The following is a 25611-nucleotide window of genomic DNA, read 5'->3' as shown; positions in this document are numbered from 1 at the left end:
GATGGCAGGAGCCAGGTACTTCTCCTGGTCTCCCATGGGGTGCAGGGCCCAAGTACGTGGGCCATCGTCCACTGCACTCCCTGGCCACAGCAGAGAGCTGGCCTGGAAGAGGGGCAACCGGGACAGAATCCGGCACCCCGATTGGGACTAGAACCCGGTGTGCCGGCGCCGCAAGGCGGAGGATTAGCCTGGTGAGCCACGGCGCCGGCTATTTATCTTTTTTTTTTTTTTTTCTGAGAAACAGAGAGGAAGAGGAATAGACAGTGAGGGTTCCCAACTGCTAATTCACCCCCTCAATGCCTGCAACTGTCCCAGGCTGGCTGGGGACCAAGGTTGAGAGCTGGGATTGCAACTGAGTGTCCCGTGTGGGTGGCGAGGACCTAACCGCTGGATCCGTCACCTGCTGCTGCTCAGGTGTGCCTTAGCAAGAAACTGGAATCGAGAGTGGAGCAGAGACTCGAACCCAGGCACCCTGATATAGGACGTGGCTATCCCAGCTGACGGCTTAACCATTAGGCCAAAGGCTCATACGCATACACAAACGTTTAGTGATTGAAACCATACAGATCATGTTCTCTGGCCACAGGAGAACCAAGGTAGCAACGAATAAAAACAGAAAAAGAAAAAACAAAAATTCAGATCAACATCAGACTTCAGGAATCCCATGTGCTCACCAGAATATCTGAAATGGAAGAGTGATGACAGCTAATATTAATGGGGCTGTGAAGTAGTTGGAGCTCTCATTCATTGCTGCTGAGTGTGAATTAGTAAAAACCATTCGGAGCTATTCCACAGTCTCTACAAAAGCTGACCCTGTGTCCATCCATCTCTGCCCCCTCAGGCTCACTCCTGAAACACACTTCTCAGAAGCAGGTGTGTGCCCCGGAAGATGAGTGCTGGAATGTTTCAGCAGCTAACAGTCACTAAGGATATAGGATGCTTAAACGACATGAGGAACCGTACAGTTCCTAGGAGGCTAGAGCAATACAGCCTGTTACACATCCTTTAGACGCTTCCTAGGAAAACATGCATTTTCTTAGCTGACTAGCTCTGTGAAGTGCTTGAACTTCTCAAATGATCAGTGGAAGAAGGTGAACAGTGATCACCGTGCAAAGGTAGGGGCGAGGGGAGAAGCCAGGGGCGGGGAGGTGGGACGCAGGGAAGTCCACCGGATTCAGGCTTCCCTAAGGTTGGCCTGCTGCAGGACACAGGTAGGGATGGCTGGGGAGTTCTGATGTCATTTGGTCCCTGGCCCTTACGGCAGCCAGTCCTCCTTCCTAGGCCAAATCAGGCTCGTCCTGAAAGACCCAGTTACACGTGGAGGGTGCTGACTTCCTTCACACACCGACCCACGCACAGAGCAACTTTTCCCAGCGTTCTCAGTGCCTGTTGCTGAATCCCACTAGTACTGATGCTCTTCTTAGTCATGCACACTCCCTAGAAATCAGATTTTAGGGGCTGAGCCTTTGGTACAGTGGTTAAGATGCTGCTTGGGATGCCTACATTCCACATTGCTGTGCCTGACTCTGGGCCCCTTCTCCACTGCCTTTTTTTTCCCTTAAGATTTATTTATTTTGTCGAAACGCAGAATTACACAGATCGAGGGAGAGACAGAGACACAGACAAAAGAGAGAGAGATTTGCTGTCTGTTGATTCAGTCCCCAGATGACTACAATGATCAGGGCTAGGCCGGGCCAAAGCCAGGAGCCAGGAACTCCATCAGGGTCTCCCATGTGGGTGGCCCTCTTCCACTGCCTTAGCAGGTCAGCTCCACTTCTGATGCCAGCTTCTTGCTGATGTGTACCTGGCAGGCAACAGGTGTTGGTACAAGCGCTTGGGTCCTTGCCACACATTGAGTTCTGTGTGCCTGCCCTGGCTGTTGCAGGCACTGGGGAGTGAACCAGTGGCTGGAAAATTGATCTCTCTCTCTCTCTCTCTCTCTCTCTCTTTCTCTCTCTCTTTCAAGTAATTTTAGACAAAGAAACTGGTTTCTAAAAGAGGATACTTGATCAGCTAGCCATTTTCAGACATTGCAAAGGCAAATATGGCGGCACTTCATGGGCTAATTCTTGCCACAATGTCATCATAACATCTGAGCTATAGACTTGTTAAATTACACGGGCTTTTGAGTTATTGTTCTATCAGTCTCTCTGTATTGCACAGGACCAGGCCTACATCAGCCTTGATTAAAGAGAGTGCAGCGATTTTTAAAAAAGATAACCCACAGACTGGGAGAAAATATTTGCTAATTATGTATCAGGCAAAGAACTTGTATCTGGAATATATTTTTTGAAAAGTCTCAAAGCCCAATAATAAGAAAACAACCCAATTTTAAAAATGGACAAAAGATTGGAACTCACACTTCACCTAGAAGACATGTAGAAGGCAAAGAAGCATGTAAAAATATATTCAAATTCCTTAGTCGTTAGGGAAATGCAAATTAAAACCACAACGAGCTACCAATATATTGGTAGTATAACATCTAAGCTTAAAAAGATCGCAGCAAATATTGTCGGTATCATGAAGTGTCGAAAACATCCAATATCGCTGGTGGGACTATAGAATGGTGCAGCCATCTTATAATAAATGGCCTGCTAGTTTCCTTCAAAATTGAACATACACCTACCTAAACATACAGCTGTGTGATCCAGGCCCACGAGAACCCGAAGCCCATATCCGTACAGACTTGTTACACGAATGTCGGCTCCGTTTGTTGAGGCCAAGAAACGACACAGCACCTAAATGGCCATCAGCAAGTAAATGGTGAACACGCTGACGTTATTTATCACAGGAATACTATGCAACAATACAAAGAAATGAGTTATTGATTCGTACACCACCATGGTTGAATCTCAAAATAATTCTGCTGACGGAAAGCAGTCAGACAAAGAAAAGAGGTGGACTAGATAATTCCATTTATAGAAAATTCTAGAAAACTGAAACCAACCTCTCTAGTTCCTGAAAGCAGATCTGTAGTTGCCTGGGGAGCCCAGGGCAGGGGGGACTTACAAAGCAGCACTAGTAAGTATTGTGGGACGGTGGATAGCCTCTCTCGGGTGAGGCGATGGCTTCAGAGATGTATACAAATGTCAAACCCAACCAATAATTACATTTTAAATATGTACTGCTCATACATTAATTATATCTCATATAAAGTTGTACTTTTAAGGCATGAAAAATTATTCCTCTCCTAGGAAGCCGTCTGGTGTGCAGAAAAGAACTTCAGTAATGTGGTCAGGGCCAAAACGAAGGTCAGATTTGCTCTCCCACATATTAGCCTTGAGAACTTATATCAGTTACTTAATCACAGACCTGGAATACTAGTTTCACCCAGTGGCAGAGACTAAAAAACATTATATATTTGATATATTTGATAGATATTTGATAAATGTCAAATAGTTCTCTTTCCTTTTCGTTCCAGAGAAAAATATTAGACAATTGATTCCTTTAAGTAACTCATGATATCAACAAACTTAAAAAAAAAAAAAGATTTATTTAGGGGCTGGCACTGTGGCATAGTGGGTTAAGGCTCTGGCCTCTAGTGCAGGCATCCCATATGGGCACTGGTTCAAGTCCCAGCTGCTCCACTTCCAACCTAGTCCTCTGCTAACGTGCCTGGGAAAGCAGCAGAAGATGGCCCAAATCCTTGGGCCCCTGCACTCAAGTGGGGGATCCAGGAGAAGTTCCTGGCTCCTGCATTCGGTTCTGCAAACCTCTCTCTGTATCTCTCTCTCTCGGTGTCTCAACCTCTCTCTGTAACTCTTTCAAATAAATAAAATAAACTTTAAAAAAAAAGTTAAGTTTAAAAAAATCCATTTATTTGAAAAGCAGAATTATAGAGAAAAGGCAAGAGGCAAAGAGAGAGATCAATCTTCCATCCTCTGGTTCACTCCCCAAGTGGCTGCAACAGCCAGAGCTTAGCCAGGCAGCATCTAGAAGCCAGGACCTTTTTCTGGGCTTCTGCTAGGGAACAGGAACCCAAGCACTTGGGCCATCTTCCACTGCTTTCCCACGCCATAAACAAGGAGATGGATTGGAAGTGGAGCAGCCAGGACTTGAACTGGCACCCAAATGGGATGCTAGCCCTGCAGGTGGTGGCTTTACCCCTTTATGCCACAGCCCAGCCCTGTCAACAACTTGTATTTAACCTGAGTCCCACCCACAGAGTCTTTACATCTGCAGTTTAAAACAAACAAAAACAGTATTCTAAGCCTCAGCTCATCATTTCTTACAACTGATCCCCCTACCGAACAGTTCTCTCTGTAACTGTTAAGTGCCTAAAACTCTAGCCTTCTTGTTTTATCTCTTTAGCTAATTTCAAATTAAATATATACCAAGTCAGCAAGTATCTCACCATAGGACACTTAGTTCTTGTACAAGTTTCCTCGGGCGATTGTAGCAAATTCCACAACATAAACTTACTCTTTCACAGTTTTGGAGGCTGGAGTTAGAAACCAAGGTGGTGGGAAAGCCACACTCCCTCCGCCCCAGGAAAGACCCCGTCCTCGTCTCTCCCCCGCACCTGCACCTGTTGGCTACAGGTGCCTCTCGCCTTGTGGTGCAGCAGAATTCCAATCTCTACCGCGCTTTCAAGTGGCCTTCTCTGTGTTGCCGTCTCTTCCAGGAAGCTCTGGAGCCCACCCTAACTCAGAATGATCTCATCTCTGGATCTGTAACTTCACTGCGTCTGCAATGATGCTCTTCCCAGAGATGATGACTTTCGCAGGTTCTGGGAGACACAGGCATCCCACGACAGCCCTGGCAGCCAGAGCTGCCCTCTTCCCTGTGGAATGAAGGCAGGGCTTTGCCAGCCTTCACCCAGGGCTCCCAACCAACCAGGGGAAACTCGTTCGGGGGTGGAGCCTGCTTGCTGTCAGGGCAGGGCATCTCATCTCTAAATCTCATCCTGGGGTGAATGAAGGGCCCGAAGAAGGGGCGTGGCCAGTGACCAGATGAGTTAGGCACTGAACTCACATACCTCCAGTTCACAGCCAGACGCTCTCAGGGGAAGACCCGCGGCTGGAGATCCCAGCAAGCCACATGCCACTCCCCCACCCCGGTGGCTCATGAGTTGACACTGGAATTTGAATCGGCTGTGCAGTGGGGCAGCCGGGCAAGGATTTCGCCCATCCCCAACCTCTGTCTCAGACCCCCGCAGTCACCCACGCAGACCCAGCGTGAAAAGTCAGCGTGATTGTCAGGCAGGCCAGCCTCCACCTCGCTCTCTTCCTTCAGGGCCGTGTCCTTCCAATAAAAGGAGCAAAGAGTTCACTGTCTCTCTCTTGTCCCGCATCTGAAGAATATCCTGTTTCCCTTTACGTCTTTCCGAGTCGGATCCATTTCTTGCTTTTTCAGACCCGAATCCCTCAGTCTTTTGCAGCGTGTTGGCGCTCAGTGGCCATCTGGCCAAGACGCCCCTGCAGTTGGAGTGAAGTTCTTCACTCCTGCCTCTTGCCCGCCTACAGCGAGTGAGCACCTGGAGGCTGGGGGAGAGGCTGGGGACAGGAGGTGTAAATGCTGCCGCTCCTTGTCACGTTTCCTTGGGCAAGGCTCCTCCTCGCCATCCTTTCCCTCCTGCATCTCATTTCCCTTGAACATTTCTCCACCTCGGCTCTTTCGGTAGGCATGATGGAAGCTGCTTGCTGAAAATCGATGTCCGTTATTTTACTGACTTCTCCTTTCCTGAGTGCCTGGACCTCGCCGTGTGCAGCCACTATTTGTGAAGTGACTATGGGAGCGCTGAAACATCGGTCTTTTTCATAAAAACCAAATCAAAAAAAGACAGCCCCATCCAGGAACTCCACGTCCACTGCATTCCAAAGCCCTTCACGACAGGAGGTGGCCGGCGGGGGAGGGGCGGGGGAGGGGCTCTGGGTGATAGGACCCCCCCATTCCACACATGATTGGTTTAAGGCAGTGGCTTGTACACTTTGCTGACTGTGATCTACAGTAGGACATTGTATTTGCATCTCCACTCAGGATATATTCACGCGCAAAGGGATGTCACCAAGGGCCTGGGAATGGAATGAAAAGGTCGGCTCGTTCTGGTGCAAACAAATTGGAAATGCACGCAGTTTTTTTCATCAGAGACATTTTCCATAAACTTTTTGAAGATCCCTCAAATGCGTGGATTTCCAAAAAAAAATCTTCCTTAGAAATAAGATTGTCTTTTAACTCAATTTTCCAAATTTTTCTGAAGTACCTTTATGTATGTATATAATCATTTTTTTAAAAAAGCTTTACCCTTACAATGGATGGCCCCATCCTCTCCGCAACTCCCCAGCCCTCAGATGCCAGGCAAGACGCAGTGACTTGATTTTATGATCCACTAATGGGTCACAGCGTGCAATTTTGAAAAGCGTGGGTTTAAAGGAGGCTGCACCGGCTCCTGCTCTCGCTGAGGAAGTGCATCGAATCCCCTTTATTGTTTCTCTTGCAATTCACCCTCAAGGCTTCTTAGCGGCTGCTTCCTGATCCTGTGATGAGGTTCTTATCGATCCTGGACCCTCTCTTTCGGCTGTCTGTCGTGAACAGCCGGGCCCTCGCTGCTTTCTAATCAGGGTGTGAGTGTCATTTCGTTCCATCGCAGGTGCACCGGGTGGAGCACAGACATGGTCATAAATCAAAGCCTCGGGGCTGCCAGCTCCCTGACCTTGCAAATACAAACAGGGCCGCTTGCTTGGCGCTCTCCGTCCTTCCTCCTGTCTTTCTCTGCAGTCCTGCTTCTCTGGGGAAAACAAGGGTCCTGTTAGGTCTGACTCACACACTCTTCTTTATTAACTTAATAAACTGTGTCCCCGGCAAAACAATTGCATGACTATTCGGTGTACATCTCCCTGCAAGGCAGCCGACTCGTAAAAGCATTTGTAATCTACATAGCACATTCCACGCTGGGTATCACTGAACTTAGGTTACTGGTGCACACAGTGGCAGCATCAGGAGCTGGGGAGGAGCTAGGGGAGGGGGGTGGTAGGACCCTGTTCTGCATCCTCCTCTTTTTTTTTTTTTTTTTTTTTTTTTTTTTAGTGATGAAGCTACCCCCTTCTCAAGTGTGTACCGGGCAGGACCTTCACGTGTGGGTTCTTAGATTGGCTGGTTCATTAGCCAAAGTTCAGTCTTTTCCACCCAAAGTTTCTCAGTCATTTCTGTTTTCAAATTTGAACTTCAAATCCTCCACTGTCAAACCGACGGCCTCAGAGTTCAGGTGCATTGAAGGCAGCTTCTGTCTCGGATACTTGTCACTTACAGCCAGGTCCTCAGAACCTCAGTCAGTGCTGTTTCGGGGAAAATGTGATGATCTGATCAAGAGCTCCTAGGTAGATGGTGTCAGGGCAGGATCTTTGTGGGGACTTTCCGCACACCTGACAGGTGAGGGCGCCTCCTGGGGCTACTCTCAGTGCCTGTGGGTGGCTGGGAATACAGATTACAGAGGCCAGAAAGCCTCCTCTGGATGCAGAGCCCCGGAGAGGTGCAGAAGAACAAAGAACACTGAGCACGCGGGGAAACCAGGGGCTGTCAGGAGGACGTCTTTCCGGTCCCCGCAGCGGCAGAGGACTTCTCAGCCGGGATTTCTCCTGCTCGGTTTCTCCCCAGATCTTGTTTCACGTAATACTGACCTTTAATAAATAAAGAAAATGATCAATATTTTATTAATAGTGATGTCATATTAATTATTCATAATTAAACTCCCTTAACAAATATTGTTGCCATGGACGCCTATAAGATTTGAGGCTCTGGCTCTGGTTTTATGGAATGTGGATGCCTGAAAAATGAAGACTGGCTTTCAGTCCCCAGACTCAGGGTCCGCAGGGTTGGGTCCAGAGGCAGGGCTTTGCTCTTCCACGTTGGCGTTATTTTGTCCCACCTACACCACCTGTAGTTCAGTGCATCACTAGTATCTATTAGATCCTCTATTGCAACTAGCAAAAAAGTAGGCCTTAGCATTTGCACCAAACTCACTTCTGAACCCTTAGAATAGCACTGTTCCTGGTATCTATTGGTGCTTAACAAATTCCCCTAGACTTAAAGAGTGGAGACAGTGATTTTATTTTGCTTCTCTCTGGGGCAGGGGTGGGGGTGTCAGGATTTGGATAGGATGTGGCTGGGCATCTTGTCTCTGCCTCGTGTGGCATCAGCCAGGGGTGGCCTGACAGGCTAAAGGGCCCGCCTCTGAGAGGCTCCTCCCCAGGCTGCCTGGTGTCCCTTGCAGCTTGGTGTGGGGGTAGCCGAATGTTTAAGATGGCAGCTCAGAGTTCCCAGGGAGTGCCAAGGGCTGGGGGGGGGGGGGTGTCCTTTATGACTCAGACTCAGAAGCTGGCCCAGGATCATGTCAACATACTCTACAGGTCAGGGCCATCACAGAGACCACCCAAATTCAAGCAAAGCATACAGAGACCTCCACCTTTCTCTGTGAGTGTCGCAGATCTGGGTCCCCCTTAATCCACTCTAAAAAAATTGCTAATTGTTATCAATAGGCCTCAGAGGCTATGTGCATGCTGGCCTCCCAAGGGCAGAGTAGACATAGACCAAACATAGCCAAGATCCTGGTTTTGCTTTTGAGGCTTGTTATGGGTAGCCCAGTAACACAATGAGTGTGTAACAAATACTTCATAAATCTTGTTCAAATCATTGAGACCACCACCACACCCCTGCAATATAGTACTGTTGAAGACAAATGGGGTCAGGTAGGTAGTCAGAAAACATCTCTTTAGCAAGGACTCTGGGCCAGACATTGTACTCACTGATGGGGGCACAGAACCATCAACACAATGCCCAGGCGTGGTCCCGCCCTCACAGAGGGTCTGACAGGTATTCATCAAATAGTCTCGCAAGTAAGTGTAAAATTGTGTCTGCCATATAAAGTGCAAGATCAAGGAAGACTTCCCTAAAGAAGCGAGGTCTCAAAGGCAGGGAAGGGGGAAGACGGGGCAGCCAAGCCGCAGAAAGGGGCTCCTGCAAGTTCTTGAGCAGAGGGGAACTGGGCTAGCATGGGTGGCCCAAAGGTTTGCGAGAACCCAGTGCAAGCTGAGGCTGGACAGGAGGAAGGGAACAGGGCCTTGCAGACCTCTGGCTTGGATCCCTATGGTGGTGTGTGGACACCTTGCCTCATACCTAGCCTATTGCAGGCATTCATCCAGCCAGCTGTCCATTCATCCAGCCATCCGTCTGTCTGTGCATCATCTACTACTCGGTCATCAAGCTCCTACTCACCAAACTTCATGGGCTGGAGTCACAGGAGCAAGTAAATAAGAGCGCCTGGTCTGTACTTTACAGAGCCACTCCTACCCTTCCCAGAGAGGCTAGTCTTTAACCTTCACCAAGCAGGGAGACCTCTAAAGACCTCTCTGGTTTTGACCTCCCGGGATAATTTCCCACAAACCTGACCATGAGTCGACCCCCACACTCCAGTCATGCTTACTTGGAAATGCGTCTTCAGGTCACAAGGAGGATCTGGTGCTAGACTGGGAGGGACCCCACCGAGCGATCCCACAAAGTTGCTTTCAGGAAACTCCCAGGAACCATGGGGCAAGGAGAAGGATGGACCATGCTGTCCCTTAGGCTGCACGGACAGGCCTGACCACCTGGGTAGAGTCCTAGGCTATCTCTTCTCCAGCAAGGGCATCTGTCCTTGACCTTGCTGGTCCTGAGCATGTCATTCTCCCACTGGGGGACTCTGGTCTGGATGCCTCCTGTAGAAGAATTGGTTTTGCCCATCAATTTATCCTGATTTAACGCCACGTTAGCTCAAATTAGCTTTGTTAAGTCCATGTGGACTCAGCTCAACTCACTTGTACTCAGCTCAATTCGTCCGTCTACCCATTCTTGTTTTCAACAAGTACTTGTAAAGCACTTTTCTATATCTAAGTCTACGTGGGCCTGGAAATCCAACTGGGGTTGCTACCTCCAAGCCCCTCACCTCTCTGTTCCAGTTTGCATGGAATCAGTGTATTGCAGTGAAGACAAGATTGGACATAGAGCAGGGCTGCCCTGTGTTTACAACCCAAACCTTCCATTCACTGGCTGCCTCGAGCAAACTTATTGGCCTCTCTGAGCCACAGTTCCCTCATGTTTAAAACAGGAATATTAATACTTACTTAGTGAGGAGTTTGTCAGAATTAAATTCTAAGAAGGTACTCATTAAATCTCCCTACTTTTTTTTTAACTTCTCTGAACCTAAAGGAAAGACAAAGACAAAAAACAAACAAACAAAAACCTCAAAGTTCACTGCAACACCAGGAAAACAGGAGTACCCACTAGGGAGAAGTTCACTAGTGGACTATAGTGTGCTCCTAACACTAGTCTCTACCCTAATTCTCCATGCTCCTCCAAATCTCCTTGATACGGCGTCAGAATTCTTTGGTAGAAGCCACTTTGACATTTACTCAAGGTGTTTAATTGCCTTCCTAGGCTCAGTCTGATCCTTGGTTTCTCGCACTCAGAGTCAGGACCTGGGCACCCATATACATCATCAGCATTGCACTTGCTGCTGTTCCAGGCCTTTCTTGTTAGCTCATTGCCGCATAAGCAGGGAGAAGACCATGGGGAGTAGAGGGGCTTGTGGCAAACCACCCAGCCCACCAATCCAGCAGAACTCTAATAGAGGCACAGTCATGGACATCCCATATTATTGCTAGCAGAGGAACAGGAGACAAGAGGGGAACATGGACAATAGGACATGCAAGTAAGTGAAGCCACACGAGGTGGGTCTCCCCCAACCACACCCATTCACGGTCCCACCCACAACTGATGCTCTGTATCGTTACACATCCACTCCCACACAGAGGTGCCAACGCGGGTCTGGAAATGGCTGGGCAATTGTGCCTCTCCTGCATTCCCAGATTCCTGAAACTGAGAAACCCTTCCCTTCATCTCCCGCGTCTTCCTCCTATGGCTAAGCTCAGGTGCAGCGTCCCCATCTAAAAAGAACACCTCCCGTTCCCACGCTGCCCGGCTCCTCTCACGCGCGTGTCCTCTCCTCTTAGGCGCTCGATGGTCTCCGACGCAGAGACAGAGAGCATTTTCATGGAGCCCATTCACCTCTCCTCTGCTGTGGCTGCCAAACAGATCATCAACGAAGGTAACACAGTCAGGGAGGGGCCGGGGGGCACCTGGAGCCCCTGGCAGGGGGAGCCCCCTTGGAAGGTGCGAATGTGCTGCTCTGGAGCTGCTCATGACATTAAGAGGAGCAAGCAGGCTCAATGCGGGCGGTGCTGCCAAGCCCACCTAAGCAACATTGGTGGGGCAGAGGTGGACATGACTAAGCAGCAGGGAGACCAGTTGTCTAGTCTGACCATTGGGAAGCAGCTCCGGTCTGTATTCTAGGACAGGTTTTTGTTTTTAATTAAGTTTAGGGGTCCTGGAGTGGCTCATGGTAGAGACACAGACCTTGGAGCCCAAATGACTAAGGAGAGCCAGGGAGTTCTGCTCAAAAGTCTACAGTGCCACTCATGCTTGCAGTTGGTCTTCAAGCTGATGTGGGAAGCGGAAGAGCTAGGGAGAGTAAGCAGTGACTCATTAGGGGTAGACAGCATACTACATGTCACTCAGGACATTCATCCTCACTGGCTGTACTTGCCTTTTTTTTTTTTAAGATTTACTTATTTATTTGAAAGGCAGAATTACACAGAGAGAGAACAAGAGACAGAGAGAGAGGTCTTCCATCCGCTGGTTCACTCCCCAAATGACCGCAACGGCCGGAGCTGCGCCGATCCGAAGCCAGGAGCCAGGAGCTTCTTCCGAGTCTCCCACACGGGTGCAGGGGCCCAAGGACTTGGGCCATCTTCTACTGCTTTCCCAGGCCATAGCAGAGAGCTGGATAGGACAGCTGGGGCTCAAACTGCTACCCATATGGGATGCTGGCACTGCAGGCGGTGGCTTTACCCGCTACACCACAGCGTTGGCCCCAATGTACTTTTTTTTTTTTTACTCAATTTTGAACAAATGGCTTTTTCACAATTTCTTCCTTCCTCTCTCCCCTCCCTGCTCCCAGGGTGCCCCCTTCACTTCTGGCAGGATGGGGTGGGACAAGGCAGTAACTGCTTATGAAACAAGACCCTGCCAGCCCTTGACTTTAGTGCCGGTATCCATTGCAATGGCCACAGTCCTTCCCCTGGCTTTGGGTCCCAAGAATCATGCTGTTTACTCCTTCCTCACACTAACCCAGGTCTCCCTTAGGTCCCCACCAGGGTCCCTGGAGGACACGTTGGCTCCTCACAGAATTCAATCTGCAGTTGCTGGTGGCTTGCTCTGGGCACCCTGGAAGGTCCCCGTCTGCTCAAAGCCCCCTCTGTTTTTTATTTGTTCTTTCACCCTACCTGGGGGTCTGTGGTCTTGCTCTAAGCCAGCCCAGGGTTCCTGGACCCAGGTGGTGGCTTCACCCTGGTCCAGCTCTCTCTGAGTTGCTCCAGGTCCTGCCCTTCCGTTCCTGCCTCTGGCTGGCAACCTCTCTGCCTTCCCGTCATGCACCCTCTCTGCTCTGTGCTCCACTCTCTGGTCACTTTCCAGGCTTTGTTAACTGAGGACAAGTTCAGTGAAAAAAAAATTCTCTTCCTTTCAAGTCAAAGAATGCGATAGACATTCGAAGTCTAGGCTGAAACCAAAATAAGCAGTTTCGTTTTAATATTCTAGATCTTACCTGCTCTCTCCTTCTCTGGGATATTAAGCCTACATTTCATTCCTTAGTGACTGAAGGGCTGTGAGGGGAGGAAAAATAGTCCATGTTGTACAGAGAGAAACACTTACTGGGCGACATTTAAGATCACCACTGTGCTCGCTCGTAACAACAGGGGGAGGTGGAACCCTCGCTCTCAGGCAGGTGCAAAAGGGCTTCGACAGAAACCTCAGAGAACAGAGCTAACTGGGGGGAGCCATGCAGGGAGGGAGGTGGACTCAACACACCCGGGGACGGCCTGCGACAGCCAAGGTTGGGTCAGGCCGAAGTCAGAGCCCGGAACACCATCTGGGTCTCCCACATGGGTGACAGGAACTCGAGTACCTGAACCATCATCTGCTGCCTCCCAGGGTGTGCACCTGCAGGAAACTGAAATTGGAGGCAAAACCCAGACTCAAACCAGGCGCTCTGATTTGGGGTGCATCCCAAGTGGGAGACTAAATCACTTTGTCAAATGCCTGCCCCTGAACAAAAATATTATGAGGAGGAGAAAAAGGTTCACTCCAGGTGGGGGTGAGTGGAGTTTGAGTTCATTTGGAATGTGTGTGCTTTTCCGACCTGTTGTCCTGTCATGGGACTAAGGGCAAACTTGCACCACTTGTGTGACAGCCGGAAGGACGTGTCCCAGGGGCTTACACGCCAGTGGTGGGGAAGAAGACGCTAAATGGAATACACAAGCCACTTAAACATATAATAGAAGGCTATGTTGTGCAGTGGCTGCTGGAAGTTTTATCCCTCCAGGGTTATTTGCATTCCATCTGTAAAGGAGGCAGACCCACAGAGCGCATTCTGTTAGGGAGGAGCACCAAGTCTTCCTTCAGTAAACACTCCTGAGCATCCACTTTGTCCTGGGCACTGTGGGAGAGGTAAACATGAACCCAACATACACCTGGTAGATAAGGACCTGGGTCTAAAAGCCATCAGGGGCAGGGTTTGGGTGCAGCAGTTGAGACACCGCGGAGGCTGCCCGTGTTCCATTTCAGAGTGCTTGGGTGTGAGTCGTGCCTCTGCTTCTGATACCACATTCCTGCTGATGGTGCACCCTGGGAGGCAGCAGGTGATAGCTCAACTCTTTGGGTCCCCGCCACCCCTGTGGGAGACCTGGATTCAGTTCTGGGCTCCGGGCTTCAGCTGGCCCAGCCCCGCCTGTTGTAGATGTTTAGGGAGTGAATCGGCAGATGGAAGATCTCTCTCTCCGTGTCCCTCTCTGTCTATCTCTGTGTCTCTGCCTTTTAAATATATTTAAAAAGTTTAAAATTATCAGTCAACTGCAGAGAAAGATGGGAGGGAGAAGCTGGCTTCCCTTCACCCATGCCCATGTAAACCTGGGGCTAGAACTGAATACAGGGGTCCAGGTGGAGGCAGTGGGGGCCCCGGAACCCCCATCGAGTCCTTCCTGGCAAACCCTGCCACACTCAGTCCATGTACTGGGTGCCCCAGGGAGCAGGGAAGGCAGGGCGTCTAACCCTTTGACGTGACCCTGTCCCGTGTAGAATTCAAGCCTCGGGGGCTGAGAGCAGAGGCGGAATGCCCGGGCATGCTGGAGTCGGCAGAGCAGCTGCTGGTGGAGGACCTGTACAACCGCGTCAGGGAGAAGATGGACGACACCAGCCTGTACAACACCCCCTGCGTCATGGACCTGCAGCGGGCCCTGCTCCAGGACCGCCAAGAGGCCCCCCGGAATGAGGTGGATGAGGTCTGGCCCAATATCTTCATTGCTGAGAAGTGAGTCTGACTGCTGGGGGCACCCCCCTTTGCCCTACCACTCTGGTTCGTGCCAGAGAGAGATACCTCCAGCTCTGACCAACAGCCCCACCCTAGTCCACCTAGCAAACTGAGGCTGTCTGGCCGCCTCCCCTGCCTGGGCCTTGGAGAAAGCTCCCCCTCCACCCCCACCTCACCCTGTCCACCTGGGCACAAAGCTACCCAGGCAAAATGCAGGCCTCAATGCTTGCCCTCCTGCTCCGACCTGGGCTCCATGGTACAGCCTTGCCCCACCAGGCGCCTTCCCTGGGCCTCCCTTCCTGCCAGAGTCCAGCCAGCCCCACTGTCTCCCCAGTGTGACCATCCCGTGACACCTGTGACAGCCTGTTCAGGACACGAGGAGCCACTGACAATACGGGTGTGCGTTTGAATCTGCTCAGCACAATGAGAGGGAAACTAGATTCCAAACGACTGCTGCACATGTCCAGTGCGACGCTAACCGAGGGAGATATTGGGGTCTGTGCTGCGCTCTTCCAAAGCCAAGACCAAGACGTTTGAAAGAAACGTGGTGTGCAGAGCAGAGCTCTCTGGGAGGTGGCTGTCCTGGGCTGCTTTGAGTTGCTTTTGAGTCGAACGAGTTTCCCAGAGTAGCCGTCTATTGTTTGTAAGGTCAGAAAATGTTACTGGCATTCCGTCCCTGCAGGGCTTTGCCAATGCACAGTTGGTACCCGGAGGTCCATCTGTGGAAGTGAGGCTTGCGGTCCACCACTGCAGGAAGTGTCCTCGTAATAGAATCGCTTGCATGTCCGGAAGTACAGGAGGGGGTCTGTGGCCCCAGGGAAGGCGGGAGGGAAAACAGCTTTAGGACATGGGGGCTACACTGCACCCCAAAGGACCTGACTCCCGGAGCCCGGCACCAGGTCTTCAGTGATCCTTATTTATTTATTTATTTAAGAAGCAGAGTGAGAGTGAGAGAGGGGGAGGGAGAGAGAGAGCACTTCCATCCACTGGTTCACTCCGCAAATGGCCACAAGGGCTGGAGCTGTGCTGATCCGCAGCCAGGAGCCAGGAGCTTCCTCCGGGTCTCCCACGCAGGTGCAGGGGCCCAAGGACTTGGGCCATCTTCTACTGCTTTCCCAGGCCATAGCAGAGAGCTGGATCGGAAGTGGAGCAGCCAGGACTCGAACCGGTGTTCATATGGGATGGTGGCACTGTAGATGGCCGCTTTACCCAATAAGCTACAACTCTGCCCCCTGGTGATCCTTAAATGGAGCTGCAGAGCCAAGAACATTCACAGCGCAGTCCCTAGGAACCCACTAAAGGCCCCCACCCCTTCTTGGGCAGCACTGTCCTCAGAGCCTCTCCAGACTAAACTGCGCTCACTCAGCCGCAGTCAATGCAGCTGTGAACTCAAAATCTAAGACACCAGATGGTGCTCAAAGCCTTTCTCACCTTTCTCAGGCTTGGGAAATTATAAAAGCTCTTGAATTCATTTTTGTAATCTTCAAATGGGGGAAAAAATCTGTCTCTTAAGTTTATTATTAGGATAAAATAATGTGGAAGGAGTTTGAAAAATACAGCATGCAATATCAATTTAAAGGACACCTAAGTGTATTGTTTTGGTCTGACACTGTCGGCCACTCCCAAGGCATGGGATCTTTTTTTTTTTTTTTTTTAAAGATTTATTTATTTATTTGAAAGTCAGAGTTACACAGAGAGAGAAAGTGAGGCAGAAAGAGAGAGAGAGAGAGAGAGAGAGAGAGAGAGGTCTTCCATCCGTTGGTTCACTTCCCAATCAGCTGCAATGGCCGGAGCTTTGTCAATCCAAAGCCAGGAGCCAGGAGCTTCTTCCAGGTCTCCCACGCAGGTGCAGGGCCCCAAGCACTTCCACTGCTTTCCCAGGCCATAGCAGAGAGCTGGATCAGAAGTGGAGCAGCCGGGACTCGAACCGGCACCCATATGGGATGCTGGCACTTCAGGTGGTAGCTTTACCTGCTACGCCACAGCGCCAGCCCCAAGGCATGGGATCTTAAGCTAGAGGTCCCTGTACCACTCAAAGATTCCCTGGCACATCAGTTCTGTTCTCTTCACTCTGCCCTCCTCTGCCCAGTTCCCTGTCTCTTCTCTCTCTTGTTGCGGTCAAGTCACTGCCCCTTTTCACAGCGGCATTTGCAGTGAGCCCAGACATCTGGGAGCGGAGAAGGAGGTCCTTGCCCAGCTGTCACCCGCTGACCCTCTAACCAGGCTTCCCCCTCCCATCGCAGTGGTAAGGCACCTGTCTAGCTCTGATTCCGGCAAACACATCCCTGTCTCTGCCCCAGGAGCGTGGCTGTGAACAAGGGGAGGCTGAAACGCCTGGGAATTACCCACATCCTGAATGCCGCGCATGGCACAGGCGTCTACACTGGCCCTGACTTCTACACTGGCCTGGAGATCCAGTACCTGGGGGTGGAGGTGGATGACTTCCCGGAGGTGGACATCTCCCAGCACTTCCGGAAGGCGGCCGAGTTCCTGGATGAAGCACTGCTGACCTATAGAGGTGAGGGGGGGGTCTGCTGGGATTCCCCTGGGGCTGAAGTCACGTGGGGAGCAGGATGGAACCCTCTGGTTATCTGCCGTGTTTGGAGGGAACCGATCTTGAGCAGGGTGTTCTTCCCCTAAAAGGAGGAGAAAGGAAAGGGTGATTCTTCATCCAGTAAGTGAGGCTTAACCCGGGCCAGCTACCGTTCCAGGCACTGGGTGAAAGATGCAGTGTCCGGCCTTTGAATCCTTAGACTATAGTGAGGGGAGAGCAAATTGTTTTGAAAGGAAGAAAGGAAAACCAAAAAAAAAAAAAAAAAAAAAAAAAGAAAGAAAGAAAGAAAAATGTCAGACAAGGTGACCAGCTGGCTCCTAGCAGAAGGTGGATGGGGGGCCTTTCACAGAATGGGATGTGTAAGCTGAGGGGTGAGAAGGAGCTAGCCGTGGGAAAACTGGGAGAAGAGGAATTTTTAAAAATTATATTTATTGAGGCTGGCACTGTGGTGTAGCAGGTGAAGCTGCTGCCTACAGTACAGGCATCCCATGTGGGCACCGGTTCGAGTCCCGGCTGCTCCACTTCTGATCCAGCTCTCTGCTGTGGCCTGGGAAAGCAGCAGAAGATGGCCCAAGTCCTTGGGCCCCTGCACCTGTATGGGAGACCGGGAGGAAGCTCCTGGCTCCTGGCTTCAGATCGGCACAGCTCTGGCCATTGTGGCCAATTGGGGAGTGAACCGTCAGATGGAAGACCTCTCTCTCTCTCTCTCTCTCTCCCTCCCCCTTCTATCTCTCTCTCTCTTTCTGTCTCTCCTCCTCTCTCTGTATAACTCTTTCAAATAAATAAATAAATATTTAAAAAATAATGTTACTCACTCTGGCGCTGTAGGCAGGGCTGTGGCCCTGCAGTATCCTGGGTGTGCATCCCCAGAAATGAGAGCGAACCCAGGGGCAGAGATGGAGTGGTCACCAGGACAGCAAGACGTCAGCAGCAAGCTACCCAGGGGTCCAGCATGCCCATGGCAGGTGCAGAAATGTGTAGCCAGGGGCCAGCCAGCGGTGCCAGACTCATGGTCCTATGTGGCCTGCAGGCCTCTCCTCCCTGCTTACTGCCATTCAGCCTCACTGTCCCACCAGGCAGCCAAAGGAAGGACGCGTTGTCACTTTGGTCTATGCCTTTGCGGGGAGACGCAACTGCAGGGCAGAGCAGTTGTCAGCAACCCCGAGCCTTCTCCTCCTTGAGCCTTGCTTCTGCTGCTTCCTCTACTCCAGAAAAGAGGGCATGGGGACACCTGGCACTGGGAATTCTAAACGACAATCCCAGTGACCCCAGAAGATAGGAAAAGTGCAACCCAAGAAAGAGCAAGGGTGTTCTACTCAATGCCTGGCAATAGCTGGGGCTGAGCCAGGTGGAAACTATGAGCCCGGAACTCAATCTGGCTCTCCCATTTGAGTGACAGGAACCCAAGTAGTTGAGCCATCACCTGCTGCCTCCCAGAGTGTGCATTGGCAGGAAGCTGGATCAGAAGCAGAGCTGACTCGGATTTCACACCAGGCACTCCAAGAAAGGAGGCAGGTCTCACAAGTGGCAGCCAAATGCCTGTCCTGACTCCAAACTGTTAACTCACTGATGGATCCTTTAACCAAGCAACCCTGCTGTCACCTGCCAGTCAGGAAAAAGCCACCTTCCCCAAACCATTTCACTGCTGGAAATTTTCATCGTACCCAAACAAGTATATTTTGACTTCAATGCAAAGGGTACCCCCTAGAGTTGTGCAGAGAAAAATCTTTACATCAGCATGAACCCTGAACTTCACAGAGAGAAAACAGAAAATCCCCACCCAGCCTCCCACTTGTCCCCTGGGCTGCCCTGAGGCTCCTCTCTGGGAGCAGGGAAGAACATAGCACCCCAACCGGTTGCTATCAGACTGAGTCTTAAGTTGTATTTGGTGCCCTTGTGACAAAAACCGGCTGGTCGTGTCCTGAAGTGCCCTAAAGTGAGCTGACTGACCTGGCGACACCATCTCCAAAGCAAGAGTCAGACTTTGGTCCTAACAGCAGCAGATTGGGGCCCGGCCATGTGGTAAAGGGGAGCGGTCCTGGAGGAGGGAGAGCGGAGCCCGGAGCTGGAGGTGCAAGGGGCTGAGTTAAGGGAACGTAGATGATGCTCTGCAGCTTTGCCGGGCATGGGTTACTGCCCTGCAGTGGTTGCTGGCTCTCGGCGTCACACCTTTCAGCACTGTTGGGCTCTGCTCTCCCGCATCTGCCCTGGAATCCCCGTCTCCATGGCCTGTGGGACAAAGGCAGGACCTTAACTCATGCAAACATACAGCAACAAAAGAACCGCTTCCATCTCATGGCGCTCAGTGAGACTCTTGCTCAATTGAGCAAATTAGATTATTTGCAAATAGATTGGTGACAGCTGAGGAGGTCAGTCTCCTGTGGTCCCAGTCTGCAGTATAAACGGGAATCAGAGTGAAGGCACAGAGGCATGTTTGTCACACTTAGAAAGTGGCCAGGCCAGAGGAGAACCAATGTGTTGAGTGGCAGAGTCAAGACCGGCAGGTGCATCTGTAGGCTGTAAGCCCAGCCCACATCTACCAAAAACATTCACAGGAACTTGAGAAACGATCCTTGTGTTGAAGAGATGCCGCAAGAAAAGAGAGACATGACTTTGTGGCAGGTTTTGTGTGTGTGTGTGTGTGTGTGTGTTTTAAGTTTTAGAGACTTGATAGAAAGTTAATAGAGTTGACAGAAAAGACAATATGCATTTATCATATGACAGATACATCCATGTTGCAAGCTCCGATGACATGAGTGAGGGCCCAGCGCCCAGAACAAAGGTGATAAGGGGTCAACTGGACTGTGTGTGACTCGGTCCAAACCGGAAATATCTTGCTCCACCCTGGGTGCAACCTCCTTGGGGAAAAAACTGAGAAATGCAATCTTAACCTGAGGAGAGTGGCTTGAATAGCAAGGAAACATGAAAAGATGTCTAGACAGTAATTGCAAGACTCAGAACACCCAGGAAAAGAAATAAATATGTAAGAATGTAATGGTGATCTCTTTAAAAGTTTTTATTAAAGGTCTAATTTGTACAGAAGTTTCATTATTGGCCCCAGAATGTCAGAATAGGAGCACTAGATGACTATTACAGAAGTCTGCATTTTGCTCTAACATCTGAATGAATTCTTTTAAAGATTTATTTATTTGTTTGAAAAGAGATGGAGAGAGAGAGAGAGAGATCAATCTTCCATCTGCTGGTTCACGCCCCAAATGGCTGCCCCAGCCAGGGCTGGGCCAGGTGGAAACCAGGAGCCAGGAGCTTCTTCCAGGTCTCCCACGTGGGTGCAGGGGCCCGATCACTCAGGTCATCCTCCCCCACTTTCCCAGGTGCATTTGCAGGGAGCTGGATTGGAAACGGAGTTGACAGGACTCCAACTGGTGTTCATATGGGATGAACTGGTGGCTTAACCCATGGCACCAGCAACCAAACCCTTAATGCATTTTTTTGTTTTGTTTTCTTTTTTTCTTTAAGATTTACTTATTCAGGCCGGCACCACAGCTAATCCTCTGCCTGCGGCGCCAGCACCCGGGGTTCTAGTCCTAGTCAGGGTGCCGGATTCTGTCCCGGTTGCCCCTCTTCCAGGCCAGCTCTCTGCTGTGGCCCAGGAGTGCAGTGGAGGATGGCCCAAGTGCTTGGGCCCTGCACCCGCATGAGAGACCAGGAGAAGCACCTGGCTCCTGGCTTCGGATCAGCACAATGCGCCAGCCGCAGCACACGGGCCGCGGCCATTGGAGGGTGAACCAACGGCAAAGGAAGACCTTTCTCTCTGTCTCTCTCTCTCTCTCTCACTGTCCACTCTGCCTGTCAAAAAAAAAAAAAAAAAAAGATTTACTTTTTCAGTTGAAGGGTAGAGTTACAGAGAAAGAGAGACAGAGAGCAAGAGACATCTTCCATCTGATGGTTCACTCCCCAAATGGCCGAAACAGGCCAGAGCTGGGCTGATCCTCTAAGCCAATACAAAGCCAGGAGCCAGGAGCCTCTTCCAGGTCTCCCACATGGATGCAGGGGCCCAAAGACTTAGGCATCTTCTGCTGTTTTCCCAGGTTCATTAGCAGGGAGCTGGATCAGAAGTGGGGCAGCTGGGACTTGAACCAGTGCTTCTATGGGATGCCAGCTTTTACCCTGCAACAGTAGGGTGCTGGCCCGATGAATAGATTTTTTTTTTTTTTAATTAGAGTAATCCAAACATGGAGCAAGTCCAGGTATTTATGTGAGCTAGCGAGCTCCCCACCCTGGAAGTATCAGGCTGGTGACTGGTGACCCTGTGTCCACTGAAACCTGTGCCCCCCAGCAGTGACATTCCACCTCTGTGACTCACCCATATCAGACCCCCTTCATTTTCTTTTTATCTTCCTCCTCTATTCTTTTATTGCTCCTCCCTCAGGTTGTTAGGAAGGAAGCAGAAATGCCTTCCAGTGTTTTTTTTTTTTTTTTTAAGATTTATTTATTTGAAAGTCAGAGTTACACAGAGAGAGGAGAGGCAGAGAGAGAGAGAGAGGAGGGAGAGAGAGGTCTTCCATCCAATGGTTCACTCCCCCAGATGACCGCAACGGCCGGAGCTGCACCAATTTGAAGCCAGGAGCCAGGAGCATCCTCCTGGTCTCCCACGTGGGTGCAGAGAGCTGGACGAAGTGGAGCAGCCGGGTCTCAAACTGGCGCCCATATGGGATGCCTGCGCTTCAGGCCAGGGCGTTAACCCACTGCGCCACAGCGCAGGGCGCAGGCCCCCTTCCAGTGTTTCAAAAGTGGGGAGGGCACGAGGCGCTCTGAGCAGAGGCGCTGTGAACTTTTTAAGGGCTGCCCATCAAAGCAGCACTTGGCGCGGCGTGGGGGGGGGGGGGTCCTCTGAGGGAGGCCCTGTGCTGCATCATCTCGTTTTCCGTTGTTTCCAGGGAAGGTCCTGGTCAGCAGTGAGATGGGCGTCAGCCGCTCGGCGGTGCTGGTGGTGGCCTACCTGATGATCTTCCACAACATGGCCATCCTGGAGGCCCTGCTCACCCTGCGCCGGAAGCGGCCCATCTGCCCCAACGAAGGCTTCCTGAAGCAGCTGCGCGAGCTCAACGAGAAGCTCATGGAGGAGCGGGACGAGGACGAGGCGGACGCGGACGCGGACGCGGACTCGGACGGGGCCGCAGGGAGCACGCTGGGGGCCAGAGTGCAGGCCCTGACCGTGGAGGAGGACGACGACATCACCAGCCTCTTGAGCGGTTCCTCCCTGGGCAAGGCCAGCCGGGCCTCCAAGCCCCCGACGCTCATCGACGAAGAGGAAGAGGAGAAGCTCTATGAGGCCTGGAAGAGGGGGCAGGGCCTAGGCACGGGCCAAGGCCCCCAGGGCGGGGACGGCAGGTGCTCAGCCTCGGCCGGCCAGGGTGGGGCGCAGCCGGAGGACGGGGATGCGGAGGACGAAGACGTGGAGAGGCTCATCCAGGAGTGGCAGAGCCGGAATGAGAGGTACCAAGCCCAGGGGCACCGGCGGTGGGGGCGGGAGGAGGAGGAGGAGGAAGAGGAGAGCGAGGCCGGCTCCTCGGTGGGCAGAAGGCGGAGGCACACGCTGAGCGAGAGCAGCACTTTCGAGAGCCTGAGCAGCCGCGACGTGCGGATCTTGAAGCAGCAGCTGCAGAGGGGCCGCCAGAGCCCAGGCCCCCGACGCCGCTCGGACTCGGTGTCCACCGACAGCACCTGGGACGTGTGGAACGAGCGACTGCAGGAGATCGAGCGGGAAGCTTCACGCAGCTACCACTGCCGGAGCAAGAGGGAGCAGGTGGAGGCAGGCAGCAGGGCGCGAGAGGATGACGAGGAGAGCGTGTCCTCGGAGGCCAGCTCCTTCTATAACTTCTGCAGCAGGAACAAGGACAAGCTCACTGCCCTGGAAAGGTGGAAGATCAAGAGAATCCAGTTTGGATTTCACAAGAAAGACTCAGAGGCAGGAGACAGCAGCAGCGAGCAGGGAGCCGTGGACGCAGAGGGCGCGAGGAAGCCTGCGGATGTGAGCCTGTCGGCCTACCAGGCCTGGAAGCTGAAACATCAGAAGCAGGTGGGCAGCGAGAACAAGGAGGAGGTGCTAGAGCTCAGCAAGGGCGAGGACGCCGTCCTGGCTAAGAAGAGACAAAGGAGGCTGGAGCTGCTGGAGAGAAGCAGGCAGACGCTGGAGGAGAGCCAGTCCCTGGGAGGCTGGGAGGCAGAGAGCTCAGCTGCCAGTGGGAGCATCCCCCTGTCTGCCTTCTGGTCGGCAGCCCCCTCTGTCAGCGCTGACGGGGACACAGCGTCAGTCCTCAGCTCCCAGAGCCTCCGCTCCCACCTGTCTCAGGCCTCCAACCCCACCACACCCCTGCCTACCCTGCCCGTGGGCCCCGGAGACACCATTTCCATTGCCAGTATCCAGAACTGGATCGCCAACGTGGTCAGCGAGACCCTCGCCCAGAAGCAAAATGAGATGCTGCTGTTGTCCCGCCCACCATCCGTGGCAAGCTTCAAGGCGGCAGCACCAGCGGCCAGCTGCCTGGGGGATGACCAAGTGTCCATGCTCAGCGGCCAGAGCAGCTCCTCCCTGGGGGCCTGCCTGCCGCCCCAGAGCCAGGCCAGACCCAGCTCCGACACACAGTCAGTGCTGTCTTCCAGCACTGCGCTGGGCTCCAGGGCTGAAGGCACTGGGGGCAGAGTGAGGGGGACCAGTAAGCCCATCTACAGCCTCTTCGCTGACAACGTGGACCTGAAGGAGCTCGGCCGGAAGGAGAGGGAGATGCAGGCGCAGCTCAGTGAGAAGATGTCCGAGTACAAAGTGGAAAAGCTGGCCTCAGACAACAAGCGCAGCTCCCTTTTCAAGAAGAAGAAGGTCAAGGCCGAAGAGGACGACGTCCTGGGGGACAGGGATGAGGACACTGACAGTGCCATCGGGAGCTTCCGATACTCTTCCCGCAGCAACTCCCAAAAACCCGAGACAGACGCCTCCTCCTCGCTGGCTGTCTCTAACCACTATGAAAACAGCAGCAGAGCTGGCAGAGAGATGGACAGCAGCATCAGCAGGTGGCTCAGTGGCCTTGGGACAGAGGAGAAGTCCCCTCCCCAGAGCGACTGGTCTGGGAGCTCCCGGGGGAAGTACACCCGATCGTCCCTGTTCCGGGAGACGGAGTCCAAATCGTCCAGTTACAAGTTCTCCAAGTCCCAGTCCCAGGAGCAGGACACCACCTCCTACCACGAGGCGAACGGCAGCTCTGTGAGAAGCTCCTCGCGCTTCTCTGCCTCCTCCACCAAGGAGGGCAGAGAGACGCACAAGTTCTCCAGATCCACCTTCAGCGAGACCTCAAGCTCCCGAGAGGCGAGCCCAGAGCCCTACTTCTTCCGCAGAACCCCCGAGCCCCCTGAAGGGGCCGAGTCCCCGGAGCTGCCGCGCCCCAGCTGGGCCAGGCCCAGGGACTGGGAAGACGTGGAAGAGTCCTCCAAGTCGGATTTCTCCGAATTTGGGGCTAAGCGGAAATTCACCCAGAGCTTCATGAGGTCTGACGAGGAGGGAGAGAAGGAGAAGACAGAAAACAGAGAAGAAGGGAGGTTTGCCTCCGGGCGGCGGTCCCAGTATCGGAGAAGCACGGACAGGGAGGAAGAGGAGGAAATGGACGATGAGGCCATCATTGCTGCCTGGAGGCGGCGGCAGGAAGAAACCAGGACGAAGCTGCAGAGGAGGAGAGAGGACTGAGCTGGGCCCCGTGCACCCGGGAGGGGCAGAGAACCCAGGGAGAAGCCATTCTGCTCGCACAGAGCTCAGCCCCCCGCCCCTGTCCCCGGCCATCAAGGGGTAAAGACATGGCAGAATCTTCCAGAAGGAAAGAGCTGAAACGAGAGGCACTGAGCAGAAAGCCCTGGAGGCGGAATGGGGGGAGGAGGTGAGGGCAGGAGGAGACCCCTCCAGGAGCGGAGGGAGCGCCGGGCTCCTGGCCCCTTTTATGCAGCCCGGCGCCCTCGGAGCTTGGGTGTTTCACTTCTGTGTCGGGTGGCGCTCATCCCACACAGAGAGGTGAGCCTGAAATAGGCCCTGTGGTTTGTCAGAGACTTCCAGGGAGGCCATGAACCCAGGATGTCGTTCTGTCTGTAGAAGTTTTAATGAGACCCAGAAAAATCTATCCTGTGGCAAGTCTGACCTCTCCCTCAGTTCCGGATGCTTCCCTTTAAGGTTCAGTTCTGGTTGCTCCTCTTTGATGTTTTGGATCTCCATTAAATTGCTATATTGTCAAATAGTTCTTCTTCATCCCAGTTCATTGGAGCTCTTTGGATATTAAGGGAAATCCACATTTAAAAGGTTCAAATGGACGATCACGAGCCCGCCTCACTTTGCTCCCCAAAACCTGTGACACAACATCAGCATCAGCTCACTATAAAAAGGGTAACAGTCTTTAGTCTTGGGTGGGAGAGCTCACTGGGAAAAGCCTGGGGAGAAGCAGAGGGAACTAGACAGAGACAAAGCGAATGAGCTTTACCCTGGTGAGGGTGGCAAGATGAAAGGCAGAGAGAGGATTCCTTTGAAATGGCAGGAAAACAAAGCCAGATCATGGAAGAGAAGAAAAGTAGCTCAACACAAGGAGGTGGAGATGGATTTCTATAGACTCCAGGGGCCACCCTTGCTTTGTATTTCCTGGAAGACCATTGGATGTTGCACTAGGCGGCT

General features: G+C 52.2%; 1 protein-coding gene across 4 annotated transcripts in view; it reads left to right on the top strand.

Annotated features, from left to right (window-relative positions):
• The window catches only part of STYXL2 (serine/threonine/tyrosine interacting like 2), a 36539-nt gene extending 11356 nt beyond the window's left edge, over positions 1 to 25183 (top strand). For all 4 annotated transcript variants that reach the window (XM_051858410.2, XM_051858409.2, XM_070077379.1 and 1 more), the window contains 4 exons: positions 10983 to 11077; positions 14164 to 14395; positions 16696 to 16913; positions 21848 to 25183. In XM_051858410.2, the coding sequence (XP_051714370.1) occupies positions 10983 to 11077; positions 14164 to 14395; positions 16696 to 16913; positions 21848 to 24645 (3343 nt within the window). In that variant the 3' untranslated portion in view covers positions 24646 to 25183. The remainder of the gene's footprint in view (positions 1 to 10982; positions 11078 to 14163; positions 14396 to 16695; positions 16914 to 21847) is intronic.
• The last annotated feature ends 428 nt before the right edge of the window (positions 25184 to 25611 follow it).

This window comes from Oryctolagus cuniculus, chromosome 7 (genome assembly GCF_964237555.1).
Source record: "Oryctolagus cuniculus chromosome 7, mOryCun1.1, whole genome shotgun sequence".
Classification (NCBI taxonomy): Eukaryota; Metazoa; Chordata; class Mammalia; order Lagomorpha; family Leporidae; genus Oryctolagus; species Oryctolagus cuniculus.
Note: the sequence above shows the minus strand (reverse complement) of the source record. Positions and strands in the feature narration are given on the sequence as shown.